This window comes from Phasianus colchicus, chromosome 1, assembly GCF_987193195.1.
Source record: "Phasianus colchicus chromosome 1, bPhaCol1.hap1.1, whole genome shotgun sequence".
In the NCBI taxonomy this organism is placed as follows: domain Eukaryota; kingdom Metazoa; phylum Chordata; class Aves; order Galliformes; family Phasianidae; genus Phasianus; species Phasianus colchicus.
The window spans coordinates 85,886,545-85,914,355 of record NC_143436.1 but is presented as its reverse complement, the minus strand read 5'-3'; the positions used below and the strand labels follow the sequence as shown (position 1 = coordinate 85,914,355).

The following is a 27,811-nucleotide window of genomic DNA, read 5'->3' as shown; positions in this document are numbered from 1 at the left end:
CTCTTCTCTCTTCCCTTTGCAGACATGAAAGCTTTGCCCATGCAAAGCCCCAGTGCACAAACATGACCATGCAGCAGCCCCACAGGCAGAAGGCAGGGCCGTGCTGCAAGAGGGAGGCGAGGAGGTAACCTGTGCCTGTGCTACCATGAGCAGTTGGTAGGTCGACAGAGTATCCAGCAGTAGATTCAGCCCCTGGGGCTCAGCCAACCCGACAGCATGCAGAGCTGTCCCTCAAGTCATCTGAATGAAGAAGCATAAACATCCTTATGAGTTCCCTTCCTGTATTAAGGAGTCCTTGCCCTGCAATAGCTGTACTTATGACACAGCATTCACCAAAGGCCTATGCCTTTGATTTGCATTCCAAAGCTATGTTCCCAAGTCCATATCTGACAATTTGATAAAAGACTTGATTCTTCAGGAACCCCTGAGTTTCTATTAAAAGCGGCGAGAGAGCAAATTTCTGCTCATTAGAAATTCAAGCTGTCTACTCAGGAGTCTAACTATGGAGTTGGACTTTTATTTTATGATGTATTGGCCTTTGTCTTGGGCTGTCATAAAGCAAACATGATAAGCTAGCGACTGGCATAAAGTTTTCAGTCATTTGCTGAATGTTATAGGAGCACAAAATGAAGTAGAATTACCAAAGGGTCAAAGGCACAGATTAGAAGTGGCATTAAGAAATGGCAAGAATTGCTGATAAGTCTTAGTATCTTTGTTTTATTACTTCCCTGTCTCTGTCAAATCTGCAAACACATTGAATCATGTATAATTGAACAACAGCTTCATTGTGAAACCTGCCATTCTTAGCTCCAGCACAGAAAATATCTTTAAAAGCCACCCCCGGTTTCTAGCATTGTGCAAAGAATTACAGGTCGTCTGCCATAGGTATGCACCACATGTAGCATCATCTTCCTTCAGTCCTGCTCCTTGCCCTGCTGCCCTCCAGCTCTTCATGCACCTTGCACGAGTCACCAGCAGTGTCCTCTGGGCTGGTGTCCCATAGCTGCAGGGCAGGGCAGGCAGTGCTGTGAGGACGTGTGCCAAGGTGACCTTCAGGTTCCCAAAGCCCTGCCCACTCTTGACACGGCACACAAGCAAACTTCCCTGAAAACACTTCAGAATGAAGTGCGTTCTGCTTCCTTCTCCTGTGGGCTATTGAACGTTGCAGCATCTGCTACCTGTGATCAATCTTACGTTGTTGATTGCTCTTATGTAAGTAAAAAGATTAGCTGTCTTGGAGCATTTGCCCTACGTTTCACTGTTTTGCTGGTCAAAGCTGAGCTGGGTAGGAGTGTGAAAAAAACAAAGCTTGTGAAAGCCCTGATGTTGACAAGAGTTATGTCACCAAAAAAGCATTTTTGTCCAGATAACTGACTTCCTTTTGGAGAATGTGTTCTGTTGCTTCTCTGAGCTGTGGCTGTACTGTGGTACTGGCAAGCCTCATCTGGAGCAGATCACAGAATCATCTGGGCTAGACAAGAACTTCAAGAATCATGCAGTGCAGAGATGCCCAGCTACACAGTCCAGCTGGGTGGTGACTCAGTCTGTGTGGTTCTGGCAGATACTCAACCTACTCTGATGACCTTGGTGCACCTCCTCGGGATGGTATGCACCTATTGCAAAGTCTAGGCATGAGGAGGGTGTGCAAGAGCCTTCTGACCTGCCTCCGATTTATGATTTTTAATCAGTGAGATATTGCAGCTGTGGGCTCAGAGGTTGTTCACCCCTGCTTCTTTCAATTCCATCATACTGGGCACTCTGCAGCAGAAGATACAATGGTTTGGAGGAGGCTGGGTGATCCTTTAGGTCAGATGACAGATTCATGTACGTGAGATGCGCCATGCTATATAATACATCCCTCTGTCATCCTTAGAACATCCTTAGAAGGGTCTGCAGTGCTGATGCTGCCATAAAGTAAACTCACTGGAGTGATCTAAACTGACCCAACCAAAGCTAAAAGTGACAGTTCCAGTTCAGATAAGCCCTTCATTGGGCTATTTACATGAGATCGACCATGTGAGTCACAATCTCAGACCTGAACAGCCCCTCAGACCTGAACAGCCCACACTGTTACTTCAGTGAGGATTTCTTGGGCTTTTTTTTTTTTTTTTTTTTTAATTATTTTTTGCTGTTTTAAAATTCCTCATGCAGTCAAGATCAGGCTGGAAATTTCTCTGCAACACTGGTGCATTCCCATTGCCTCCTACTCTGGGATTTAACCTTTAGTCATTTTGCTTTCAGCCAAAATTGCTGAAAGCCCCTTCCTTTCAATCTGCACACTAAAGATTATGAAAAGCTAATGAGAAAAGCTAAAACTAATTTGATCAGAAAGAATAATTCCATCTCTCTTCTGTGGCAAATGAGAAAATCAGGCAAACACAACGCATTTGTCAAAGACAGTTGAATATCCCATGTGTTATTCAGCTTCATGTAAGGGCAGGTAAGGGTAAAGATGAGGGCTTATATCCCTGACAGGTTGACTGTATGACTGAATGACTTTAATGTGGTTTCTTCAGGGCTTGTTAGAGCTCTGTAGCTCTCCACATAGAGGACTGAAAGGGCTGGGCTCAAGAGATCCTGGTAATACAGAGGGTGGATATCTGTTAGCATTGCTACAGCAGATTGTGCCTGCAGATCTCAGCCTAGCCACTACATCCAGCTTTGCTGTTGTCCCTATGAGCTCTGGCCAGATAGGTCTATGGATCAGGGTGCCAAACATGCATTAACTATTATTTGACTTCTAAGATTGCTCCAAGTTCCCTAGAAAACATCCATCCATTGTCACTAAGGTAGAGTCACATTTCCCCATCTCTCAGTTTCTGCCTCAGGAAAAGGTAAGCTTTAGTGCTTCCTATCTTTACTACCATTATAAGATGCAGCACTGGAAAACTTCACATATAATTCTGAGCTTTACCAATGATCTCAGGATGCTGGCTCAGCTTAGCCAGTGCTGTGTGGCTAAACCTAGTCTGGCAAGATAAAAATATTTGTAGGAGTGAAATATCTATTCTGTAGAAGCAATCCTATGTATTTCTGACTTGCTCAGTTTTATGCTTTGTTCCACTGTGCATTTGAATCTTTCTGCACTGCTCCACCTCACCCCACTTTTGGGATAGGTGAGAAGATGAAATTTATGGCTCTCAGAGCTGCCTCGAACTCCTGTGGAATGCCTGTGCCTGCGACCACCTTGTAAAGCCTGAAGCGTTGGTGCTTCTGTTCCAGCTGCACTGCTGACATGGGGAGGGAGACAAACTGAGCCACTGTACATCCTCAAGAACTTAAATATAGCATCAATGTCATGAGAAAGGTGTTGAGACTTGGAGAAATCTGCATTCATGTTGGTGTAGTAATTTCAGGCTGCAGAAAAGCAATGGCTTTCTGTCCTCCTTTTTCTTAAGCTGCTACAGACCAGAGCTGCGTTTCCAAGAAGGCAGTGACTATAGATTTGCAGAGAGAAGCATGACTGTTAGAGGGGAAAATATTATTAAAAAAAAAAAAAAGAAAGAAAAAAAAAGTAGTTTACTAAAAGCAGAAATTGGTTTCAATGGAAAACACGCATCCAACAAAATGCCTGGAACAATTTGACTGCAGCAAATATCTGACTTCATGCTTCAGTCAAAGATAAGCTATCAGGCTGACCGAAGAAGTAATAGAATTATACTGTCTGTGTTATGCTGGAAGGGCAGAACAAAATGATCCCCAGACTTTGCAGTCCTGAAGAACTATGGCATTTTCATGAATTTTCTATGCAGTGTTACTTGCAGCCAGACAAGACTCCTGCTAGCTTGTGCTTCCTGCCTTGCCTCTGCCCTTGGGGTCTGCTGCAATGTGGTGGGGTAGGTAAAGAGTACAGTAGGGCTAGATCCACAGAAAACCTGTGGGCCATCCTGGCACTCTGGAATGATCCTAAACAGGGCCCTTCTGTTCCCTCTGGGAGGGCTTCTTTACAAAGGATTGCTCAGGAAGAAGTCATCTCAGTGAACTAAAAGTGTGAATTTCAAATAGGCGAGTTAACCCTATTAAAGGGGTTACCTTCAGTAAGAGTTAAATGGTGGACTAAATTAATTTGCTTCAATTTGCTTTGGAGGTGGAGTATACTGTAGAAAATAAACACACTCTAAGTAAGAATGCCCATGTGGGGCTCTAATCCTTGGCTGGAAATAGGGCTGTTGGCATAAAGATAGCCATCATCATCCATATGCATCCAGTGGGCTTAGTGGAGGCAAAAGGTACACTGAACAGCTCTGCTGCTTTCAGAGTCATGGCCTGCTAGCATGCATTTTCTAAGAGACTGATGACATTTAAAGCTCTTTGAGTAAACTGTTTGCTTTCCATTTTAAACAGGAAACTCATTCTGCTGTTTGTCACAGAATGAAGCACAGTGATCACCGTCCCAATCAAGAAAATGTTTGCCATCTCACAAATGCTGTCTCAGAGAACAAATACACGTCTTTGCTTTTAAATACAGTCTCATTAGTTATGCTGGGACAGATTCTCTTACAAAGGTATCAGATATAACAGAGCATCCATCTTGCTAACCTCACCAGCCTTTTTCCAGATGGTGTTTTGAGTACAGTATAGATGAGAGGCCTTGCTAACCAACCCATTATTCAATTAATTAGCACTTAGAAAGTAAGGGTATGCCTAGCAGCGCATCATTCTGTGTGGCTTGCTTCTTGTGGTGCAGCCAGATAGGATGGAGAGCCATTGTGCTACCACAGGTAACATGTTGACCACCTCAATTGTCACTTCAAATGAAAAACAAAAGGCAGAGTAGTTTGTATGTGCTGAGAGTCCAAAGAAGAAACTCAAAGGTTCAGAGCTCACCACATACACTTATGCTACAGGCTAGTGTGCTCTTTGGGGTTGTTGATGTTTAGGTGACTGATCAAACACAATTGTGAAAGTAAGATGAAGGTGCAGGTAGGCACCTCGCTCATCAGATACACTAGCACGTGTTTACAGTGTGCCTCTTACTGCTCAGTCTGCGGGAAGGCTGATCTCTGGGCACCCTGAGACTGATGATGGCTTACATAGTGACATCACAAACAGCTTTAAACACTCCTGCATGAGCTGTGATGATAGGTAACAGTGCAAAGCCCAGCAGAGGCTGTAGCTGCTCATGTGTAGCTGTGAGACCTGCCCTCACATCTACACAGCTGCTGGTCTCTCAAGTTTACACAGATGAACATAGAGAGGCTGCAGCCACATCACGGAGCTGGAGGGTGAGGTACAGTGTGACAGATACAAACTGCTGCTCCGAAGTGAAAAACAGACGAGGTTTGGGATTATACCCATTCTTCTTAGCTGTTAATGTACTCCTTGGCATGGGAAACCTAAGCTGCTGGCACCTGGGAGGTTGATCGGTCACTCTGCATTTGCCCTGCTCGTAGGAGTTTCTTTGACTATTTGCTACTGGCCACAGCTGAGGAAGAAGCTGGCTTAAGTGGACTTTGACGTGTTCCAGGTGAGTCCAGTCTTATGTCCTTAAAACTGACATGACCAACTTGTGATAAAACTGCCTAGACGAGGCTGTTTTGGTAATGAGTGTTCATTTGTGAAGCACTTTGAACATACGCTGATAACAGCTGATCTTTGATTATCAGTAGAGACATTTTCAAAAGGAAATACGGATGGGAAGGAAAGAGAATTTGCATTAAATTCCCAATCCTGGTTGCCGGGGGAATACCTTAAGATGCAGAAGACTATGTACTACTTTGTATTTTGGGAGTTTCCAGCAAGAAAATAGTGCAACTCAGAACTCCGGGTCCTGGGGTCCTTTGTCTTTTCACAATTATATGGATTATATTATTCAACTGACAAACAGTGTTTAAATAACAGGAAAACGAAGATGTCCATGGATGGAGTGGCTTGTTTATGGTGTTCACTTCCCTCTGCCTAGAACTTGTGGTTTCATATTCAACAAGAAGTTCCTGAAAAAGAGCAGAGGGATCTGTAGACACAAGTGCCAGCTCCTACTCTGCCTTTGTAGAACAGATTAGCTTTGCTGTGGGCCAGGCACAAATGTCCATGTCAAAGGTAGCTGAGCTACATGAGCAGAAAGGCTGAACCACAGAAGTCAAAAGCAGATCTTCCAAGGTACACAAGCACCTAAAAATACAAACTGAGGTCCGTTTGGCTTTTCCAATGCTCCACTTAGATCTGGCCCTTAATCTTCACTGATTATAATGAGAAAGACTTCAGCACTTTTAAAAATCTTATTAGGTACATGTTTGCCTCCACTGGCCTGTGTACTAATGACTCTCAAATGGAGCCTTTCTCAACCAGAAATGAGGTTGCATGACATGCTGTGGTCTGTGTAGGACTAGTAAAAAGAGAAGATTTCAGATTCAGGTGTGGTTACAGCACTGAACTTAAGCCAGGGGAATGAAGACAGATCGTTTCCATCACAGAACTGAAGTGTGCTCTGTCACAATAACTGGATGTCAAAGAAAGACTGAAGACAGACTCTCCAGTCAAAATGTGGTCATTTTTAATATGTATTAATTTACGGTGTTTCAGGTCAGGGTGCAGTGATTCTCACAATATGCTGCAGTCATACCAAACAACCCAAACCAAAGCAAAGGCCAACAAGAAGTCAACAGAGGACAGCAGGCTTTCCAGTTGGTAGAGTGAGCTACCTTCATACGGTAAGAACTTACAGTGTGAACAACACCGGATGTTTGTCGGTTGTTTTAGGGAAAGGACCTCCTGTGAGAAGGAGGAGAAAGGCCTCAGACAAGCACTACAAATCATGTAGCATCCCACTGTGGCCCTGACAGAACAATTAAAACAAGTTGTTTAGGAACAAGTTGAACCCTAACTTTCCCATTCCGATTGCCAGTTCCTGTGTGGGGCTGCTTAGATAAGTCTTGCTCCTGATGGCTAAAGATAGAAATGTTTTCCACTCAGATTTTTGTTTTACTTTTTAAACTGTGTTAGAGCAGTCCTCAGAATAGTTCTGGAGTTTGTTTAGTTCTCGTTCCCTGACTTGCTTTAGTGCTGGCAGTCCCAGAATGGCCAGTCCTGGAGTCAGCACAGGTCTCACTGGGGCAGCCAAGCAAGCTGGTGCCTAAATACAACCTGCCATCAGAAACCCCTGTCCGGAGTGAGCAGGAACTGAAGCCTTATGATCTTGCTGCCAAGACAGAAAACTAACAATGGCCTGTTTCAATGGTGCGTATTGCTGCTCTGTTCAGTAGGAGCCAAACGGGGGCCATTTTGTGTCAACCAGCAGGGGGTGAGGCTGAAGCAGACCTCTGGAGTGGTGGGCTCCGTATCTCCCCAAGCTGTGCAGACACTGAGTGAATCAGGAGCTGGTGTAGCTGCTGGAGCTTGGTGGACAGCTACCAGACATCTGACTGCCGCTCCAGTAGGGCTCCGGGTGCCCGTTGGCACAGGATATGTGCTGTTCTTGCCAGCTTCATAGCTGGTTCCTGGGTAATACTTCTTCCCTGTGTGAAAACAGGGTGGATTTCCTGCAGGAAATTATTTTCATATTATCTTCACTGAAGAGATTAATTTTTCCCTCTTCAGCCAAAAGAAGAAATCCTGGCAATATGGTTTGACTTCTGCTGCCTTAACAAGTTGCTGTTGCATCCATCAGAACCGTGTTGATAGCTGGCAGGTTCCGCTGCTAGTGGGTGTGCTCAGACAGGGTGACTCTGTACTGTCCACCAGTGATATTTATCTCGGTTATCAAACACCAGGCACACAGCATGCTGTCTGTCACGCATCCCCCTTTCCTGTCTCCACTTTCCTGCCAGCCAGGCCACTCCAGAAACCACCTGGTGTCCTGCACCTGGTCTCCAGATCATCATGAAGTGAATGTTTTTTCTCTGACTGAGCACACAAGCCTTTGCCTGCCAGGGTTGGTGAAAAACTTATACCAGTCGGTCATTGTTGCAGAAAAACAGCTCAACTTGCATGGGTTAAATCAAATCAAGACTGGAGTTGGTTTACTGATTTATTAAGGATATGTGATTAACTATCAGTGAACTGTATATTCAAGACCAACACTAGCAATACATTAGCTGACCTACAGTATTAAGACACTTAGAAAACACGAATAAATTCCTAGAAGCTCCTAGGCAAGCTTTTATAACCAGTGCCCAAAAGTTTTTATCCCCCACACACAGACACCCACCCCAGTCTCTCCAGAAATGGGGTCATTTCTGGCAGTGCAGGTCTCTCCCACTCACATCCCGCTCCTGCTGGAGCTATAACTGCTCCAGCTTCAGGGGTGCTCATGCTGCTCCCTACTGATGCACCCCACTGATGCTGGGGAAGGCACCCCAGCAGGTTACCAGTGTGCACCTAAAGTGCAGGACTCTGCCCATAGGGTTAGGCTGCTGCCAGCATCCCACAGACACGATGCACCTACTGTGGGCAAGTGTGATGCCAGCAGGGCAACTGCTGCCAATGCAGGATGGATTTTCACTTCTGCTCTGTCCCTCTTTGAAGTTGCTCCCCACTCCAATACATGTTTGTGTGCTTCTTTTCTACATCTTTATGGTGTCTTTCAGATTGATGCTTTGTCATTTCTTGCTTACCACTTAATTCAGCTGATGGTCATTTTCCTCTTTACCCTAGTGGTTGTTTCCCCCTCCAGCAAGATCATTTTGGGGTAAACGCCCTCTCAGACAGTTCTTCTGGGTTTTCCATTCACGCGTGCTGTTTATGCTGACTTCTGTCTTAGCAGCTGTTGTTGTCCACAGCATCTTGCCAAGGGTGAGCTGTGCAGGCACCCCCACGAATAACATCACACTGCCATAAAATTGGTATTAGAAAAGGAACGGCGGCCTCACAGCTGAATTTTCTGTTCTATATTTACTTATTTTCCCAGTGTCTACCGGTCCACAACATTTTAAACGTTGTTAGCTCACATAGCTCTGCGTGGCAAATCAGTTCAAATGCATTTGTCACATTCATTGGACCAATCATGTGTGTCTATAAACTAATCCCTCTTGATCCCACATCTGTGGGGAACAAGGAGGAAGACCTGGAAGCTATTTTTGCCATACTATGCTATGGGACGCTACAGGTCCCACCTGAGCCAATGTAAGGCTGAAAATCAGAGGCCAGTGCCATGCAGGACCAGGAAGCTGTGTAGGAACCACACACTTGCACTCCCCTCCTGGGGAGACAGAGGTGATTCCTGATGGTCATTCCTCATCCCTCAAGGCCCCATGCAACTACCAGGGAGCTGTAAAAGATTGTAAAATGCCTGTGTGCCACCTGGCCCCTGGCTTTCAGCAGGAGAGGCTGGGTTGTGTGCTGCAGGGCTCCACTGCCCATGCAGTTCCTCACCCCCTCTCACCTGCTGTGTGTGCTGCAGGCCCTGTGCCAAGCTCTTGAGCAGCTGCCCTTTTCCAGCATGCCAGCCTGAAGAGGCCTAGCCCCATTTGTTGCTGGTGGCAGCCTATGAGCAGTAACTGTTTAATGTCATTTTGCCCAGTTCTGACATCTTATAGTAGCTCTCAGTCCCACAGCCTGTGGGTCCCTCCTCACAGCATGCCTGCCTCTTCCTCCATGCCATGTCATAGCAGCTGCCTTCAGAGACGGTTCTCACACTCTACCTATGCTTTCTGCCCGTGACCATCAGCCACAGTGCCTCATTTCCCAAGTCACCAAGCTAGACAAACCATGGCTTTGCTCTGCTCTATGCCAATCCCTTCTCTGTTGCTGCTGCATCAAATGTCTGCCCTCCATCTGACCTTCAGTGGGACACCTTTGCTTTCTTCCAGTCCCATAATGCAGGAAACCCCAAGGAATATCCTTGTTGAACAACTATGGCCAAACCCACTGGAGGAAACCAGAGTGCTCTTCACAAGCCAGCTCCAAAGGGTGGAAAGATAAACCCTAACAAAGTCCATCCCACAGGTTTTTCTTTCCTAGGTGCTGCCGCACAGCTCTCCCCAGCCCCGTCCTTCCTCCCACAGCTAATCTGGATGTGGATGCCTTCGCACATTTTGTTCTTTGTTCTTGGCAGTTTCTAAAGTTGCCTCAGGCCCTTATCACCTCAAAAGATCAGATCATATACTGGTGGCCTTAGAGACAGCCTGATTGATATCTGAGCAGCCAAACAAATGGTAAATCTGAATAAAATATGGCACCCTGTTGCCTATTAGTTCTGCTGATTCAGGGAGGATAACGTGCTGACATCAAGCAAAGCGCACGTCTTGAACGTGCATGGGATGGCAGCTTCAGAAAAAGGTTTGCAGAAATGGTGCACAACCCTTATGGAATGCCTTCTGCCCATCCCAGACTCTGCATGCCCTGTCCTGTGCAGTTATGGGGATTTGGTGCTGCTGACAACCCAAAAGGGCTTCTGTGTTTGCCCAGAAATACAGACTTTTGCAGGAAGTTTCCCGGTGATCCTTAAGCAAACAGCAATGAAGCCAGGCTCTCCTGCAGCTCAGCTTCCACGGGCACCATCAGTTCTGGTAGTGAGAGAACGTGCTCAGAGAAAGATCATGTTTCCGAGTGGCCATTTATTCTGTAACTGTGATATGGCTGCTCAGGTTAGATGGATCATTCATCTTAGTTGCTTTCTCTAGGCTTACTCTCAATGGCCATAAACCTGCTGTTTTCACTTTGGGTATCCCTGTTGCTTGGACAGAAGGCAAGGAGGGGAGGGCTGCATTAGTCGCTGCCATTCCACCTGCCCTAAGCCAACTTGCGTGGGATTTTCTTGGCTTGTAGCCATGGCCAGACACAACATCCATGGACAGGCTGCCTCATGAACACACTTATGTGGCAACATCACACTGGCTGCTGCAGGGCAGGGTGCTGAGGCCATGAGGGGCATCCAGGATATCAGAGGGAGCCGGTTTTCTTAACAGGCAGCCAGGCAGAGTGGGCGGCCCACAGCTGAGGATGTTGCCTTGCTGGCTACAATAGTTAGAGCACTGGGATCTGTGCACTGGACATGGGCAGCTATTCTTCCCACAACGTCTTGTTTATTGGCTTGATTGTAATCACAGTCCTCTTAACTCGTAACCGATACTCCTCCCTACATGGCACACGATGTTCACTGGGTATCAGATCCTGCTGTCTGTGTTTGCTCTTGTTATCGCCCACCATCAGCAGGTCTCTTTAAAGATGAGCTCTGACAAACACCACGGAGAAAAACAGAGATGCCACTCAGCCTCTTCCCCTTTGGAAAACCAGCTGTCTGAATGCCAGTGGGAGCAAGTTCCCCTAACCTACCTAGGACAAAAGTCCATGCCGCTGGCTCCTTCCATCACCTATAAGGTGCCACGGAGCTGGCTTCCTCTGATCCCCATGACATGCCATGGAGCATTCAGCAAAGCGGCACACCCACTTAAACACACTCAAACTCCCCATTCTCCTGCATGACGCTTCTAACACACGAGCCTGGGAGGCTTTGGGAAGCACCATCAGGGTGTCCGTCCCCATGCGGCCTCAGCAGGCCAAGGCCCCATAAACCATCTCAGTATTGGTTGCCTCAGGGGCTTTGGCCGTGGGACCTGTGAAGAAAGGCAGGGGGAGCTGGGTTTATTCAGCCTGGAGAAGGCTTCGGGGAGACCTCATTACGTGGCCTTCCAGCACTTGTGGGGAGCTAATTAGCAGGAGGGAGACTGACTTCTTAAGCGGGCGGATGGTGCTAGGACACGGGGGGGGGGGGCAGTTTTAAACGAAAAGAGGGGAGATTTAGGTTAGATTAGAAGAAATTTTTCACTCAGAGGGCGGTGAGGGAGCAGCGGTGCCCCATCGCTGGAGGCGCACAAGGCCGGGTTGGATGGGGCCGTGGGCAGCTGAGCCGGTGGGGCTCCCATGGAAGGGCTCCCGCTCACCCCTCTGCGCCGCACGGCCATCCCCGCGGCGTGAGCGCCCGCCCCGTCCCTCCCCCGCTCCCCGCGCCGCAGCCCCGCGCGCACCGCCGCTTGCCGCAGCCCCCCCGCGGGTCACCTTGCCAGGGCGGCTGCGCCCCGCAGCCCCCCTTCCCCCTCCCTTAAGGGGAAACAAAAGAAGCTGCCGGCAGGTGCCGCGCGGCGGGGGCGGCGCCTGCGCCTGCTTTGCGCGGAGCTCCCCGTACGCGAGCGCGGCGCGAGGAGGCGCGAGGCCGCTACCCGCTCGCGGCGCCACACCTGCGCGCGCGCCCGCCAGCGCGGGCGCGAGCTCCGCACGAGCCCCTCACGAGCCCGGCTCCGCCCGCCGGGCCCCGCCCGGCCCGCCTCGCGCCCCGCCCTCGCGCCCCGCCGCCGGCTCCCATTGGCCGCGCCGCCGGGGGGGCGGGAGCCGGCGGTGTATATGAAGGGGCGCGGCGGGCGGGGAGCGCGGCCGCTCCGTGCCCGGTGGGCTCCGCTCGCTTCCCCTTCGTCCGTCGCCGCCGCAGCTCGCGGTAGCGTCCCCCGCCGGGCCAGCGCCGCCGGCCGCCCCTCAGCGCGGGCGGGAGCACCCACGCCTCGTCGTCGTCGAGCCCGGGGCGCGGAGTACCGGCCGGGGCCCGTCCGGTCCGACGTTCGCTCTCTCCCGCCGCCCCCCGCCCGCTCACCATGGCCCGCGGGAAGGCCAAGGACGGCGACGGCAACTGGAAGAAGTTCATCTGGAACTCGGAGAAGAAGGAGCTGCTGGGCCGCACCGGGGGCAGCTGGTGTGAGTGCGGGGCCGGGGGCGGCGGGCACTGCAGCGCGGAGCGCCACGCCTCCCTCCCCTGCGGCGGGGCTGCGGCGGGGCCGGGGGCTGCGCGCCTACCGCGGCGGGGCGGGCGTGCAGGTGGGGCGGGCCGGGGCGGGGCGGGGTGGGCCGACCTTGGCGAGGGCGCCTCGTCCTTGGGGCGCCTTCCCCGGCATCGCCGCGGCGGGCGGGCGGGCGGCCTCCCGGCTGCGCCCCGCTTCTGTCGCTCTTTCCTTCCCCGGAGGAAGGACGCCGAGCTGCCTTCGAGAAAACGGCTGTCCGTTTTGCGCGCCCGCGAGGACGACGAGGCGGCTCCGTGCGGCGATGCTCGCCCTCCCTCCCACCCGGAGCGCGTGTCTGCCCGCGGGGCGCCGCACGAACGGCCCTTCGGACCCTTCAAAGGGTTTTGCCGCTTCCCGTGCACACGCGACGCGGGTGTCGCAGCCTGGCGGCGGCTGCGGAGCGGCGTGATGTTGAGTAGCGCTCCCCGTGCCTTCCCTGCGGCACGCCTGTATTGTCCGCCAGGTGCCCGTGTCCGCTTCAGGGTCGCTCCTTGGGCTGCTGGCCCTGTGCCCAGGGACGTGCAGACCTGTTGCAGGCCGCTTTCTCATACGGTGCTGTGTGCTTGGGCCCGGACTTGTGTGTTTTTTGAAAGTTTGACCTTTAAGGTGCCTTTGGTGCTAAGAGCATCCTGCCTGGGAAGCTGATAAAATGTGCTACCTCCCAGCACTGGCCTTTTGATGTTACAGAGCTCAAAGGCGTCGTTACGCTGCAGACAACGGCGTTAGTGTTTGGTTTGTTACAACAGCACCTCCTATGACCGTGCTCTGGAAAAAATTTCCAAATGCTTCTGACGTCACAGCCATTGGCTTTACGCTGCCTGGATACCAAAGAGTGTTTTTTAACTCGTGGAGAACCGCGCTGTTGCACCGAGCTCTGCCCGCCAGCCCTGGCTGTGGTACGCACCAGGAGGACAAGAGGATGGAGTGTCTGCTCACCGCATCCCTCAGCCTCCATTGCTGGCAGTCCCCCTGCTCCTGGTTCCTTAGCAGATGAGAAACAAAACCAGCCAGAGGCAGCTGCGTTAATCAAGATGCTTCTCAGCTGATGGAGGCTTTTGTGCTGGGGCTCGGGAGAGGAGGAGTACTTTCACCTGCTGCGTCCTCCCCTGCCTCTTGTATCTGCTCACCCTGAGGCCTCCAAACAGGCCTCTCTTCTCCCTGGCCTACGGCAAGGTCAGGGCACTGGGATCAAGTGCTCAGCGCCTGCTGCACTGCCTGGCTTGTCCCTGCGGCCCCATTAGCATACAGTTGCTTGGCATGGGCTGGCTTATCCTGGTGATGCCTAGTACGGCATGTTACCGTGCAGTTAATCAGTTGAGATAATCTCTGTAAGCCAGTAACCGATACCCAGAGTATGAGCTGCGCTGTGTCCGAGGTTATTTTAGTCATCTATGTTCAGACCAAAACTGAATTCAGTCTTTCATTATTACAGAACTCTTTCTAATCGGCATTGGCAGTGCTGGGCTGCCTTTATAGATGTAAGTGATTGGCAAATACAGAGTGCTTTGATGCATGTAAGTCCTTCCCTATGTTTGAGATGAAGCATCGGTGATTATTTGTGCCCAATTCCTGCTCCTGTTCTTGGATAGAAGCCAGACTCTGTACTACTAGGGAAGGTCAGACTTTACCAATGCTCATAAACCAGAATCTGATGGCTCCTTAAGATTCCCTGGAAGCAGCTTTGAGACTTGAAGAAATGTGGAATGAGCATCCTTCAGAAACCTACTGTGTGCAGCCTGTCTTCTCTGCGCTGGGCTTGTGTCCCACCAAAGCCTGTCACCTTGTGGTGGCATTGCTTAGCTGAGTGATCCATGGAAATATGGAAGAACACAATTTAACCTTTTTGCTTCAGAGTACCGAGTCTTGGGGCTTGATTCATCTTTCCGTTCTTCTCTTGCAGTTAAGATCCTCCTCTTCTATGTCATCTTCTACGGCTGCTTGGCAGGGATCTTCATTGGGACCATCCAAGTGATGTTGCTCACCGTCAGTGAATTTGAACCCAAGTACCAGGACCGTGTGGCACCCCCAGGTAACTGGATGGAGGCACGTGATGGCTGGTGCAGACTGTTCTGGGGGCAGTTCAGTTACTCACCTCAGGGAGAAGGATGAAAACAGCATCTCCTTGCTGCAGTGCATATTGCTAGGGGGTGGGTATGTTCCAGGCCTTCTGCGAGCAGCACTGGTGCTTGAAGGCAGTCCTGTTAGAGCTTAGGGCTTACAGCACATCAGGCATTCCTCCTGTCTGAGAGAAGCTTGAACCTGGATTAATGCTCTCCCCTTAAACTGGTTGGGTTGAGGTTCAGACTTCACTTGGGAATGAGCTGTGCAAAGAGCTTGGGTTCAGATTCTTTTATAGCCACTAGGTTCCCTTGGGGAAAATGAGGGGACAAAAGTAAAATGCTTGTCAGTGAAAGCGGGCTGCACAAGGAGAAAGGGGAATCCAGTTCTGAACGTGCTTAGTGAATCGCATTGGTTAACGCTAAGTTGTGAGCTCCGGGAGGCAATAGCAGCAGCAAATGTGCAGTGGGAGGATCCAGAGGTGAGTCTGGTGTCTCCTGATGCACAGCTTTCCTCTGCTGGATCAAGCAGGAGTCTGTCAGAAATGCAGGTATCTGCTTGAGTTGTGCCCAGCCTGCCTTCTGCCGCAGGGTCCCTGCTCTGCCTGCTGCCTCCTGCGGCAGCTCTGCGCGTGGGGGGAGCTGCGCAACTGCTGCCTTCCCATATCGCGGGTGACCTTGAGGCTGCTTGGCACCGGGTATGGTAATGATCTGTCTCCAGTTGCTCTGTAAAACAGCTTTTAATAACGGTGGTATTTAAGTGACAATTGTGAGGCTGATGGCTTGTGGCTACAGAAGCTGGCTCTGGTGTCACACACGGCATCTTACAGCGCTGCTGTCTGCAGGGCTGTGCCGTAACTGTTCCCTGCTCTAACAACACAGGGAGTGCTGCCTGCACCAGATGGTGACAGTATCTCAGCAAAGAATCATCTCTTTTGGATAACTGCTTTTCCACCAACACTTTGAGAACAGAGAAAGGAACTGCTGTCAATGTGTGGCAGTTCTTAAGGTGCTGGGGTAAGCGCTGCCCTTAGCGCTGTTCTCACCTCTGCGTCAGGCTGTGATGCTGGCGGTAAGGACTCCATACTGCTGACACTGACCAGAGCTCTTGTCTGCATTTGAAAGACAAACATGGCTAATGGAGAATAGATATTTCTTAAATGTGTTTTTCCTCAGTTGAAGCCCAGACATGAAATAATGAGCAGAAAAGTGGATCTTGGGTCGCATCCAGACAGTCTTGCTGCTTAGCCCAATGTCACCTAATTACTCATTCTAGGTAAACTGTTAGTATCACAGACTGCTGTTACACAGAGTTAATTGCAGAGCAACTCTGTAGTAAAATTTCTTTGCGAGATTTCAGCCTGCAGGATGTTATTTGTCTCTTAATTGCCTACTGCACCGCTTCTCTGAGCTTTATCTTCTCTTAACAAATAAAGGGAAATGAATTTCAAGATGCTGTCTTAATGTGTACTATAGAAATTGAAATGGAGGAAGAAATAAAAAGGCTCTAAGGGATTTTCTGAGTTTGAAATGGGCTTTGGGACTGAAATCAAGCAGTAGAAAATCCAACTCTTTGAACAAATGACAGTATGCAGCCCAATAGGAAAGGTTTAAAGAACAGCTGTAATAGCATATGCACACAACACAGCCCTTTGCCAGGCATCATCTGATGTTTTTCTCCACATGTGGATGGGTGAAAGGTGGCTCTTATTGTGGTGTCTGTTCCTTGTTCTGCAGCATGGCACCTCTTAGACCACAATGCATCGTAAAGCTTTCATAGAGACTGACCTTGTAATGAGGTGCAGGGGATGCTGTGGGCAGTCAGTAATCTCTGTGTTCCAGTAGTATGCAGAGGTCTCCCTGTATTGCTAACAGAACTGCACCTCTGGCAGTTAGCACGTGTTCACTCACATGCCTGGTGAGCATCTAACTCTAATTTTCCATGAACTGGCAGCCCTACAGCCTATGTTTAAAAAAGAAAAGTGTTATGCAATTCTAGTTCCTGGTTCTTGTAGGGGGAGTTGCAAGCTGAGTATGTATAGTGACAGTTTGTTAGGTCCCAGATGTCCTGGGAAGCTAGAAAACCTCATCTTGTTCCTGTTAAATCCTTTGTCCTTGAGCAAAACCATTTTGTGATCTGATATGGTTGGGAAGGGTGAATACTTGACTCTCCTTCAAGGTTTCCAGGAGAAAGTGCTGTAGAGGCTGCTATAATGTCCTTCTAGTTCTGTGATATGAAAGGTTCCAAACAGCAGCGGGATGATACAGGATGTTTCATTAAGTTGCTGATATGGGAATATAGCCATAAAGTGCTGTTTGTAGCCAAATGTCATTTGTGTGCTGAGCACAACAGGGATGTGATGCAGCTGGCTGCCATACCTTCCATGGTGCTTTTCCCTCTCTTCCTGGGCTGGGAGAAGGGGCAGTGTGGTCACCTCTTGTCCAGCCTTGCTGCTGTGGCAGTAAGTACAGTAGGCTTCCATGCATGCTGTGCCTTGGATTCTGCTTTAGCCACAGCACTCGCTCTGCTAGCAGGGAAGAGCCTCTTAAACACAAAGTTTATTTTTTTGAAATCCATTTTCTTCTTTCCCAATGGAAATGGGGCTGTGTATCCTGCCATCTCGTGGTGCTCCTGCGGACCATGGTGTGCCCTGCAGTCAGTGCTTTGAAGTGGTGGCAAAAAGGAGGTGGCCTTTTCCAGTTGGGAGAGCTCATGTCTCTGCTGTGTTAAATGTTGCCTGGGCAGTGTCTGGTGGGAAGGGCTGCTCCGCTGTGCGTTCTCCACTCAGCTTATTCAGCTCAGATAGCAAGGGGGAGATGGAAGCTAGGGTGATAGGAAAGCCCCAAGAGGCCTGTACCACCTCCCGTTGAGTCACACTTCTGCTTCTGTCTCTTATCTCAGCACCTAAGCATGAAAAACATCTGAATCTCAAGCTCTAGGGACGCTGTCTGCCTTCAAGCCAAGCAGATTTACTGCATTTCTAGAAAACCTGCACCTGCTTTTTTGTACTTCTGGGATGAGATAGAGGGCGATTAGAGGTTGGAAGGGCATCAGTTAGCATGGAGGCTTTGAAAGCCCACCCTTACTTAGTGTGTGGGGTGTGAAGTAGGACTGGTGTAGTGGTTGCTAAATTTGTCATCTGTGTCACCCAAGTAGTGTTTAGACTCATTCTGAACCACGGTGCCGGGAAATGAGCACTGCATGATGAAGCAACTGTAGTTCCTACAGACTTGCACAACCACTGCTAATAACAGCCCTGACCTACTGCTTCTAGTTTCTTCTCCTTTACCTTCAGGACAGTGCTTTTTCTGAAGTGGTGCTCCTGTAGCTTAGAATGCTAGAATGTGGAATGTTCAGTTGGAAGTGAAATGGATTAAGCGCACTTGTAATCTGCAGCAGTATTCTGGGAGTGGAACTGTGGCTGGAAAAAGAATTAGGGGCTTGTCAGACTTGTCTGGTTTGAGATACTTTAGTACATTTGGAGTTAGAAACCAGTGAAAGGTGTTATCTGTTACTGAGGCGAGGCACCATTCATCTCTTGTGCAGACAGTGTCAGTCAAGTGAAAACAGTGATCTTACTGCCTAGCAATGCACTCTGCGAGGCAATTACAGAAATAGTATGTCAGAATCAAAAGTAGTTTTGTCACTGTTTTCCTGGAAATGAGTGCCTTGATTCTGACATGTTATGAGCAGCATCACCAGACATGACTGGTAATGACACAAGGTGACCTGTGGCACACATGTAGTTTGAAAATGGAGAGAGTTTTGTTTGGACTTCTGGCCGTGGGAGCACTCAGGGCTTCATTTCTGTTTCCCAGAACTTGCTGATGAATGGCTTCCTCATGGGCGTGAGTCCCTAAGAGCCTTATGCAGCCTTATACTTCCTTATTGCCCACCAGCCCCTGGCAGGTAGCACCAGAATGGCTCAGCCCCCACCCTGATGCCTGTTTCAGTTTTCCCAGTAGGGATGAGAAGCTTTCATAAATCTGTGTGATTCTGTGTGATAAAGGTCACAGAATGTTTTAGAGAGGTTCCCCCCAGTTGTCTTATCAAATCAGCACATTCTTTTTAAACAGAGTTGCTCAGGAAGGGTTTACCTATGGTGCCACTCTGGTAACAGTACTGAAGCTTTTGTTTTGAGTGTGAATGTACAGATGGCACAGAAGGAATAACAAGGAAATAAATGGTAGGCCTGTGCTTAGGGCTGTGTGTGCAGTCAGTCACGTGCATGTGAGTACGGAAGTTGTGGTGGAAACCACTGATAGGTTTTCAGTCAGCACCTTTTGTCTTCACATAGGTTCACTTGTTTGCCTCCAAAGTGGAAAGGCTGATTCCTGCTTTGTTCTTGTCCTGAACAAAGCAAGCCCCTGTGCCACCAAAGCACGATTCCCTGAAGTGCTGAGGGCAGCCAAGCTTTGCTGTGGCTGATGGCTGTGGCCAGGAAGAGCTTTCTCTTGGAGCTGCTGCATGAGGTGCTGCTTGGGTTCTTGTGCTGCTCTGCAGAGGTTTGCAGGATAGGCTGGGAGCCTGTTCTCCAGGTCTTGTGGGTGGGTGCTGAGCTCTCCTGGCAATGAGCTCGGGGCTTTCAGAGGGGCTGCAGGGCTCGCTCTGCCCTTCACCCTCGCTGTGCCTGCCTGGGTGGCTGTGGGTGCAGTAAAAAGCAAGTGGGGACCTCTTTGCTGCTAGCAGGCCTGAGTGAGCTGACAGCTCAATGGCCTGAGCAGAACTTAGCAAGCCTGGCCGAGCTTTCCTCAGTGTTATATTTGCTCACTCAACTGATAACTGTAACTTGAACTCTGGAAGAGGCAGGCTCAGAGAGTCATTTTGAGTAACTTCGGAGTCACTGCTTCCTGGTGGATCAGTAACGTGAGGAGAGTTGCCAGGATAGGTTGAAGTCCTTTACTAAAACCAAACCCAACTTATTTTATGCATTTATAACAATTGATAGGACAAGAAAGCAAGGAGTTGCTTGAAAAGGGGTTGAAAGCTCCATTGACTTTGAAGGGTGAGACTTAATTATGCTGATGGAATGGTGAATTGCTTCTGAATATGTAATCCTGAGCCTGGGCAGTTTGTACCAAAGGGAGCTTGGAGGGGGCAAAGCTGCTGCTTGGAATAAAACCTGAAATTGCAAGCTGCTCTCCAGGTGTCTCACTATCTTCAGCCACCAGGAGCTGCCTTCAGGGGGAACAAAGCTCATCTTTGTCCCGGGTTACAAATTCCATCTCCGTGGGTAGGGGGAGTGGTGAGCAGGGGCTGAGCAGAAGCACAAGAGTGGCTTTAGGAAAACGGCTGGAGTCACAAGCTGCTGCCAGCTGGGGCCAGCCTGCTGAGCTGCCTGAGCCTTGTGCTGGAGAAACTTGTTGGCAACAGACCTCTTCTGAGCTGTCAAAGGAAATGCAGCTCTCCTGCTCGTTTTTTTGTTCTTGCTAAAGTGAAGATGGCAAACTGAATAAAAGTTGAGACCTGAGTAATTACAGTGGCAGCCACAAAGGCAGCATGAATTCCAGTTCCCATTGCTTTAAATTTAAGTGTTAGCCATGCATCAGTGCATTCAATTAAAACATGACTTAAACTTCACGCAAGAGCAGCTACTTCCAAGTCCTATACTGACAGACAAAGGGCTTAGTGTTTTTCGTCATCTACGGGCACTGCTTATATCTATTCCATGCATTCTTTTTCTACTTGTCCTCCTGAAGTCAAAACTGGAGCCAATCAGACAGCCCAGGATATAGGACAGCCCTGAAGCATCTCTCTGGTGGAGCGGTGTTTCCCAACTCTTTGGGAAGCATTGCAGCTTTCCAGGTCACCCTGTGAGATTTGCATGTGTAGGAGCCAGCGTCCCTGGAGCTCATGGTGTGGTTACTCTCAGATGCAGGCAGCTTCCTGCTGTTGTTGGTGAGGAGGCAGGGGACTGTAGTTGTCTGTTTTTCTGGAGGAAAACCACTTGTAGCCTTCCTTCTGGGGCTGTGATTTTATCTGTGCAGTGATGCAAACCTCATGACGAATATTCCAGACTCTTGGTGGAAACTGGAGATAAGAGCCCTTCAGAACCTCCCCTCCAGTGAGCTTAAGTTGTTTTCTGTGAGTCGTGAGGCCTGAAAAATACAGATTAGTAATACTGCTTTGTGCTTCCTGTATGTAGTACTGCCTGCAGGCCATGCAGCTCCCAAGCGTACTTAACGTTTTCTTCCTGATTTTGTTTTCCTTAGGACTGACTCAAGTCCCTCAGGTACAAAAGACAGAAATTTCCTTTACTGTCTCCGATCCCAAAAGCTATGACCCGTATGTGAAGAATCTGGAGGGCTTCTTAAGCAAGTACAGTGCTGGTGAGCAGACTAACAACATCGTATTTGAGGACTGCGGAGGTAAGTCCTGGTTATTTCCTACACTGAGGGCTCTGACCAGTGCCTCTGTCAGGTCCATTGGCACATGAGAGTCAGTAGTGGCATTTTCTATCTTCATCTGTCCCTTTCCTCATACCAGCACCACATGGTAGACTTTAACTGGTGGACTTTGGTTCCAGTTCTGTCAGCTGCTCATTTAAAGATGGGTTTGGACAGACCGGGCCTGGCCAGGGATGTAACAGAAACTTATTGCAAAGGATATGTGGCTGGGGACTTGCAGATTTCTCTTGGAGAAGATTGCAGCTGATTCTCCACACCACATAGCACTGACTTTATAACCTCCCTGAAAACCATGGGAAGTTTTACTGGTGACTTTACTGGGGCCAGTGTCAGTAGTGTTGATGCAATTCAACAAAACATCTGGAAGATATTAGAGGGAAATGAGACGATAAGCTCTTAACACATGCAGGTAAAATCTGAGAGTTGGTATTGGAGGTGGTATTGCCCATGTGGGCGAGTGGGAAATCCTGAGGGCACAGTGATACAGAAATAGGGCTGTCTCTGATGAGAAGAAGGTCAAACTGCATGTGGTTGTTTTTCCGTTCCTCCCCCATGATAGATGTACCTATGGATTACAAAGAGAGAGGACCATACAATGATGACCAAGGTCAGAAGAAGGTCTGCAAGTTCAAGCGTGAGTGGCTGGAAAACTGCTCTGGGCTACAGGATAACACCTTTGGGTACAAGGAAGGCAAACCATGCATTCTCGTCAAGCTCAACAGAATTATCGGCTTCAAACCTAAGGCAAGTACCTCCTCCCTTTGTAACTGAAGCTACTGATGAGGATGGGAAGCTGGCTGCAGATTTGCTGTGGGTCTGGAAAAGTCTTTCAGCTTATGCCTGCTTTTCTGTCTTCGTTGAGAAATCAGTATTAACCCCGTTCTGCGAAGGAGAGATTGTGAGACCATTGTATGGCCAGCTTTAAAAATGGTTTCATTAAAAAGCAACAGAAAATGCATACTGCAGGTTCACAGCAAGTAGCCATAAGCTGTCACAGTGCAGACTCCTGCTCAACTCTGGTGACTTGCAGAGCCTGCTAACTGAATTACTCCAATTAGATGTTTTCTTCAAATGATAAAAACCCATGTTACCTGTGTGCTGCTGCATGACAGTCCCAGACCTATGGTGTCTGCAATAGGATCAGCCAGTTGTGTTGCACCTCAGATGCCTTCCCCAGGGGCTGAAGAGCTGCCTGCCTTGCTAAAAGCACTTAGTTTGATGCAGTAGTGCTGTATTAGGTATTAGGCTATGAACTGTAAACTACATCTGGGAGTTTGGTACAGCTCTCACAGCAAGAAAGACGAGGTGAGCAAGGTGAGCTCTGGCTTACTGAATGCAGCCTCAGAAAAACCATGAGTGTCTGCTGTTCTGCCCCATGCTTGGTGCTGCACTGAGAGGCAGGTTTGTGGCAACTGCTGAAGGAAGTTAATCTGGGCAGGAGCTGCTTTTACTTTATTTTTTTCCCCAGCCCATTGAGATGCCAATAAATTCTGCAAGAACTCAGAGGCAGAGGGCAAGTTATTGAATGAGGCAAAGTGCTCAGCACACCGCTCTATCTCCTGGATGGAAAGCCATGTGCTGGTACATCAGGCAACCTGCATCACCATCAGTAGGTGTAGTTGAGAGGAGGGGGAAAGGCTGGATCACTAGTGTGGCTGAAGACAAAAGTTTCTACAAAAGGTAGGCTGTCCTGTGCTACAAGAGATCAGTTGGATCTTGAATTGTCTGATCCCAGGTGGAAACTGTGTGTGCAGGAACTTCCTGTGCTGAGTCTGTGGCAGCTGCAGGGTGCTGTAAAGACGCACAGTGTGATTGAGGAAGAGGAGAGTTTGGTATGTGTTGAAGAGCAGGGTCTGGGCACAGTGTGACTTCAAGCGTGTGTATCTGAGGCAGTATTCATGTGTTCCCCTGTTCCATGCTTCAGCAGAAGCCCTGCAGCTCTTGTGTGGGGGATGGTGTTTGCCAGGCTGATCTGAGCTCTGCACACACAGCTGGCACTGCCAGCTTTCCTGGAGCCATTCCACATGGGTGATGTCAAAGTTCAGGAACGTTGTCAGGGTGTGACCACCTCTATTGTTCTTTGCTGTGTGTTTCCAGTCCTGACTGCACTCACCTGGTGGTCAGGTTGTCAACCTCCCAGCACTGCATCTCCTTCTGCCACTGGGTGACATTTGCACAAGCAAACATGAGACGCTTTCTTCAGTGACTCCATGAAACGAAAATATCTGTAGGAGCAGATAGCAGCTTTACTTGGGTGCACTGCAGTGCTCACAGTTGTGTCACGCTGCCTGTCTTTCCTAAGAACTGTCAGCAATGGCTGTGGCCTCAGGAGCTGAGCCAAAGGGGTTCCTTTTGGCTGTGGTTTGGTGCCGCTGAGCTCTGCTGCTGTGAAGGTACCCCAGTCTGTGAGGATGCATCATCCAGTGTGTTAACATTGCCCTCTTTTGGGTTTCTTCCAGGCACCAGAAAATGAGAGCCTCCCCTTAGGTCTTGCAGGAAAATACAACCCCTATCTCATCCCTGTCCACTGTGTTGCCAAGGTAAGTGAGATATAACAATGGAGAGGTGGGGAACTGCAGGCAGAGGCAGGCAGAGTCCTTGTCCAATAGTAACCACCTCCTGCTGCCCTTCAGCAGGTGGTTGGGGTGGCTCTCACATGGGGGCTCTTTCCTCAGTAATGGGAGCTTTTCAAGCACCCTTGGTGATGAACAACAGCAGTGCCCTCACCAGGAGAGTGAGGCCAGAAGTGGCTGTAGGGCTGCAGAGCGTTGTACTGCAGGTCTTAGCAAGGATGGCAGGGAAATGGCTCTGGTGAAGAGATATTTACATAGAATGCTAAAGCTGCTGAGAAGCAGCAGAGGCTTTTGAGGCTTTTTTGTTTTGTTTTTTGTTTAACCAAAGACAGTGGTCACACAAGAAGCTGTGCTGACTTCTGAATGTACAAAGAAGTGGTTGAGTGAATTTTTAAATAAGTGAATTACAAAAATTGCTCTTCCTGGCTGCGCGTGCTGAGAGGCCCAGCTTGGGAGCTGGTGGGTAGGCAGCTCCCTGGTGCCCTTCGGGTTGCTTTGGGTTGGGGCGGCCCTGGTGAGGCTGTTGATGCGAGGAACAGTGGTCACCAGAGAGAGGGCACAGTAATGATAAAATAAACCAGAGAACACAGCCACGAGATGGGTATTTTCATTGTTCTTTTCCCCATCTCAGAGGGATGAAGACTCAGACAAGATCGGCACGGTGGAGTACTACGGGATGGGTGGTTACCCAGGCTTTGCCCTGCAGTACTACCCGTACTATGGCAAGCTCCTGCAGCCGCACTACCTGCAGCCACTGGTGGCAGTGCAGTTCACCAACCTGACCTACGACGTGGAAGTGCGTGTGGAATGCAGGGCCTTTGGGCAGAACATCCAGTACAGCGACAAAGACCGCTTCCAGGGACGCTTTGATATTAAATTTGACATAAAAAGCAGCTGATTGTAAGCACAACTCTCTCTCTCTCTCCCCCTCTTCCTCCTAGCCATTTAAAAAAGGTTTAAAAAAAAAAAACAAAAAAGAAAACCTACTAGTCTTGAACAAACTGTCATACGTATGGGACCTACACGTAATCTATATGCTTTACACTAGCTTTCTGCATTTACTAGGTTAGAATGTAAACCAAGTGTAGCAATAGCGACAAATATTTATTCTACTGTAAATGACAAAAGAAAACAGAATTGAGCCTTGGGATATGCCCATTTTTACTGTAAATTATAATTCCATAACTGACTTGTAGTAAGCAGTGTTTCTGGCCCCTAAGTATTGCTGCCTTGTGTATTTTATTTAGTGTACAGTACTATAGGTGCATACTCTGGTCATTTTTCAAGCCATGTATCGTATCTGTTTTCTACTTCTTGTGAGCAAAGACTTCTGCTGTCCAAGGTGTAAATACTCAATGGGACTAGAACTGGCATGATACTTCTCATTATTTTGTTCCTTTGAAAAGAAAGGCCCACCTGTGAGACTCTATTCAACAGCACTCCATAAGGCTTCTGACTTTTCTGTGGTGTTAGGATGTTTTATTTGGAGGGGTGGCAGGCTAAACTAACTTAAGTGAGGTTAAAGAGAATAGATGACTGTGTACTGTGCTTTGTAGCGAATGCTGTCTCTCTCTCAATCTTTTCCCTCATCCTCCAGTGTGTCTGTGAGAGACCTGGGTCAGGCTACTGCTGTCCTCAGTAATAGGCACAACTCTTTGCTTTGTATATTTTCTTTTTTTTTTTTCCTTCTGGAGGCATCGCACACTGTGGTGCTAATGTCTTTATTGAATGTTTTAACCATTTTCATGGTGGATGAATTTTATATTTATGCAGTTGTACAATTTTATTTTTTCTGCAAGGAAGTGTAATGTATGAAATAAACCAAAGTCACATGTTTGAAAATAAATCTTTATTTTAAACTTTATAAAAGCAATGCAGTACCCCATAGAATGGTGTTAAATGTTGTCTGAAGTGCAAAACTCTATGTTCTAACATGTAATACTAGCCAGGAGTACAGTGCTCTTGTTGATCTTGTATTTCAGTCAGGTTGACATATTGGACAAATAAATGAATGAACACTGCTCTGTGCCCATGCCTTCTGCTTTGAGGGTGGGGGCTCTCAGCTGTCCAGAATCTTGAAGAAGTACTGCACCTGTTTCAGAAATAAAAGACATCGTTCTCATTTCCAGTTGAGCTTGAGAGGGTTAAAACATCCTTAACATCCATTGTTGTTGTCATAAACTGCTGCTGCCACCTTTGACCAAATCTTACGCATCTGTTCTAGAACAAAGTGATCTATGATGAAGTAGTGGCTTCCCTTTCTTCAAACTGGCTGCTCCTTCAAAGGCTGCAGCAGAACCTGTAACTGTGCTGTTCCACAAACAAACACTCCTTTGAAAGGCTCCGCACCTTTGTCTTCACTTCATGTTCTCTGAGCCTAGGGTGCCAGCCAATGGGTAGTAATGGTGTGTCCTTAGCATGAAACAGCTACCAGAGGTGAGTGCCATAGAAGCAGGGAGGGCATGAATCACAGCAGCATGAGGAGGGAGCTGCAGGGCTGAGAGCTGGGCTGGGTGCTGCACTGAGCACTGGATGCTCCTGGCAGGGCTGCCCAGAGACCTGATTAGGTTTGGCAGCCAGCGTCCTGCTGGAGTCACCATCATTTCATTCTGTATGAAGCAGAGTGCCAGGTGGAATTTCTTTGTGCTGAAGTAACAAAACATTGATATCCCAAAGCAAGCTCTTGAAAAAGCCTTCATAATCGGAATGCAATATATTAGAAAAGCAGCCTGCTGAACTTTTTGCCATCTGCCAGGAGGACAAGCACAGCTATTGCATGCTACAGCATTTAGCATAAGCATCTGATCATCTCCAACGCAGAGCAGGAGCAGCCTGGAACACCATTTTCAGCTGTTCGATGTGCTGCTGGGGCTCAACAAAGACACGGTAATTGAAGCACTAAAATCTTCCCCTGCAGGCAGGCCAATTGCACGGCGTTAAGAAGGAACATGCCTAGCAGTCAGTGGGCTGACACTGTGATCAATCACAGGGGTGCGTGGATCACGTTTCCTTAGACAGCCTCACCCCTACAATTCACGCCCTGCGTGCATGGCATTAGAGAAACAAAAAGCTTTTGTTTTCAGAGCACCAAGAGATATCCAGATAATTTATCTCCTAATTTACCATATGAGAGCAAAGTCCAAGCATGACCTACTAATAAGAATAATGTCTTATACCAGGGTTTGGTCTAACATCACAGAAACCTTAGAGCACCTGTTCAGGGAGCACGTGTCACAACGCACTTGTAGCATACGCCCTCATTAATACACTATAAAATAATACAACTCCAAGCTCCTATCCTCAGCTCACATCAATTCAGTGACCTCACATCACCCGTGGATGAGGTGCCCACACACCTGCCAGCCTCCCACCGTGGGGACCAGCAGGTGCCATGACAGCCCTGCTACCAGCAGGCTGCTCCTGGCTCCACTGTGAGTTCAGTGGTCTTCAGGCTGCTGGTTTTCTTGGTGCTTTTTTTTTTTTTTTTTTGCTTTGCATTGTGTTGCCTATGTAAAAGCTGCTTTCTTCAGGCTGTCTCTGCCTTACTGCCCAGCAGTACATCACCCTATAAACCACCCACCCACCTGAACACTCTGTTCCTTCTGCCAGGTTCACTCAGCACCGTTAAGTACAACTATAACCATTAACGTGAACTTTATCACCCACTGTGTTGATACAGGGCACCTGTGTTTCTGGGTTACACAGAGAGATGCATAAAAATACTAATAAAATAAATAGCAGAGTGACACATTTAATGACAAGCATCTTTAAGCCTGTGCCAGCACTACCATTTGCACAAATACTCAACAGCAATCGGTGTTAACAGTGCCAAATCTGAGAACTTTTGGACTGGTGCTGCCCACTTGACCCCAGGCACCTGAGCTACCACGGCCAAAGTCTGGTGCTGCAGGCACTGGGCTGAACCCCTGACAGACATGCTCACAAAGCTGCGGGAAGCACAGGTCCCATGGCTGTGAGAGGTGGCCAAACTTCAGGCAAGGAAACTACCAGCTCCCACCACTCCTTTGGACCCGTCCCTCCAGGCTGCTGCAGGATGCTGAGCCAGTGC

General features: G+C 48.7%; 2 protein-coding genes and 1 long non-coding RNA gene across 6 annotated transcripts in view; 2 read left to right on the top strand and 1 right to left on the bottom strand.

Moving 5' to 3' along the window:
- The window catches only part of LOC116242318 (uncharacterized), a 75,288-nt gene extending 72,085 nt beyond the window's left edge, over positions 1 to 3,203 (top strand). Inside the window, exon 7 of the long non-coding RNA XR_016471479.1 lies at positions 23 to 3,203. This is a non-coding gene — a long non-coding RNA (uncharacterized LOC116242318). The remainder of the gene's footprint in view (positions 1 to 22) is intronic.
- Positions 3,204 to 5,375: 2,172 nt separating this feature from the next.
- ATP1B1 (ATPase Na+/K+ transporting subunit beta 1) lies at positions 5,376 to 25,763 on the top strand. Of its 2 annotated transcripts, XM_031613205.2 has the most exons (7): positions 5,376 to 5,467; positions 6,523 to 6,650; positions 14,605 to 14,733; positions 20,975 to 21,130; positions 21,729 to 21,913; positions 23,629 to 23,709; positions 24,374 to 25,763. In XM_031613205.2, the coding sequence occupies exons 3-7, from the start codon at positions 14,676 to 14,678 to the stop codon at positions 24,638 to 24,640; spliced, it is 747 nt and encodes a 248-aa protein (XP_031469065.1). In that variant the 5' UTR covers positions 5,376 to 5,467; positions 6,523 to 6,650; positions 14,605 to 14,675; the 3' UTR covers positions 24,641 to 25,763. The 2 variants fall into 2 exon arrangements, with proteins under 2 accessions (XP_031469065.1, XP_031469063.1); XM_031613203.2 differs by lacking the exons at positions 5,376 to 5,467; positions 6,523 to 6,650 and adding an exon at positions 12,291 to 12,621.
- Positions 25,713 to 27,811, bottom strand: part of NME7 (NME/NM23 family member 7) — a 92,516-nt gene continuing 90,417 nt past the window's right edge. For all 3 annotated transcript variants that reach the window (XR_004169754.2, XR_004169756.2, XM_031613201.2), the window contains one exon: positions 25,713 to 25,834. Coding sequence is in view for 1 of the 3 variants with exons in the window: in XM_031613201.2 (XP_031469061.1) it covers positions 25,802 to 25,834 (33 nt within the window). In the remaining 2 variants the exon portion in view is untranslated. The remainder of the gene's footprint in view (positions 25,835 to 27,811) is intronic.

Coding starts and splice junctions, on each gene's coding strand:
- ATP1B1 (XM_031613203.2), top strand. CDS start 12,522: ATGGCCCGCGGGAAGGCCAAGGACGGCGACGGCAACTGGAAGAAGTTC. Junction 21,131..21,728: donor CGTATTTGAGGACTGCGGAG/GTAAGTCCTGGT, acceptor CCCCCATGATAG/ATGTACCTATGGATTACAAA. Junction 23,710..24,373: donor CTGTCCACTGTGTTGCCAAG/GTAAGTGAGATA, acceptor TCCCCATCTCAG/AGGGATGAAGACTCAGACAA.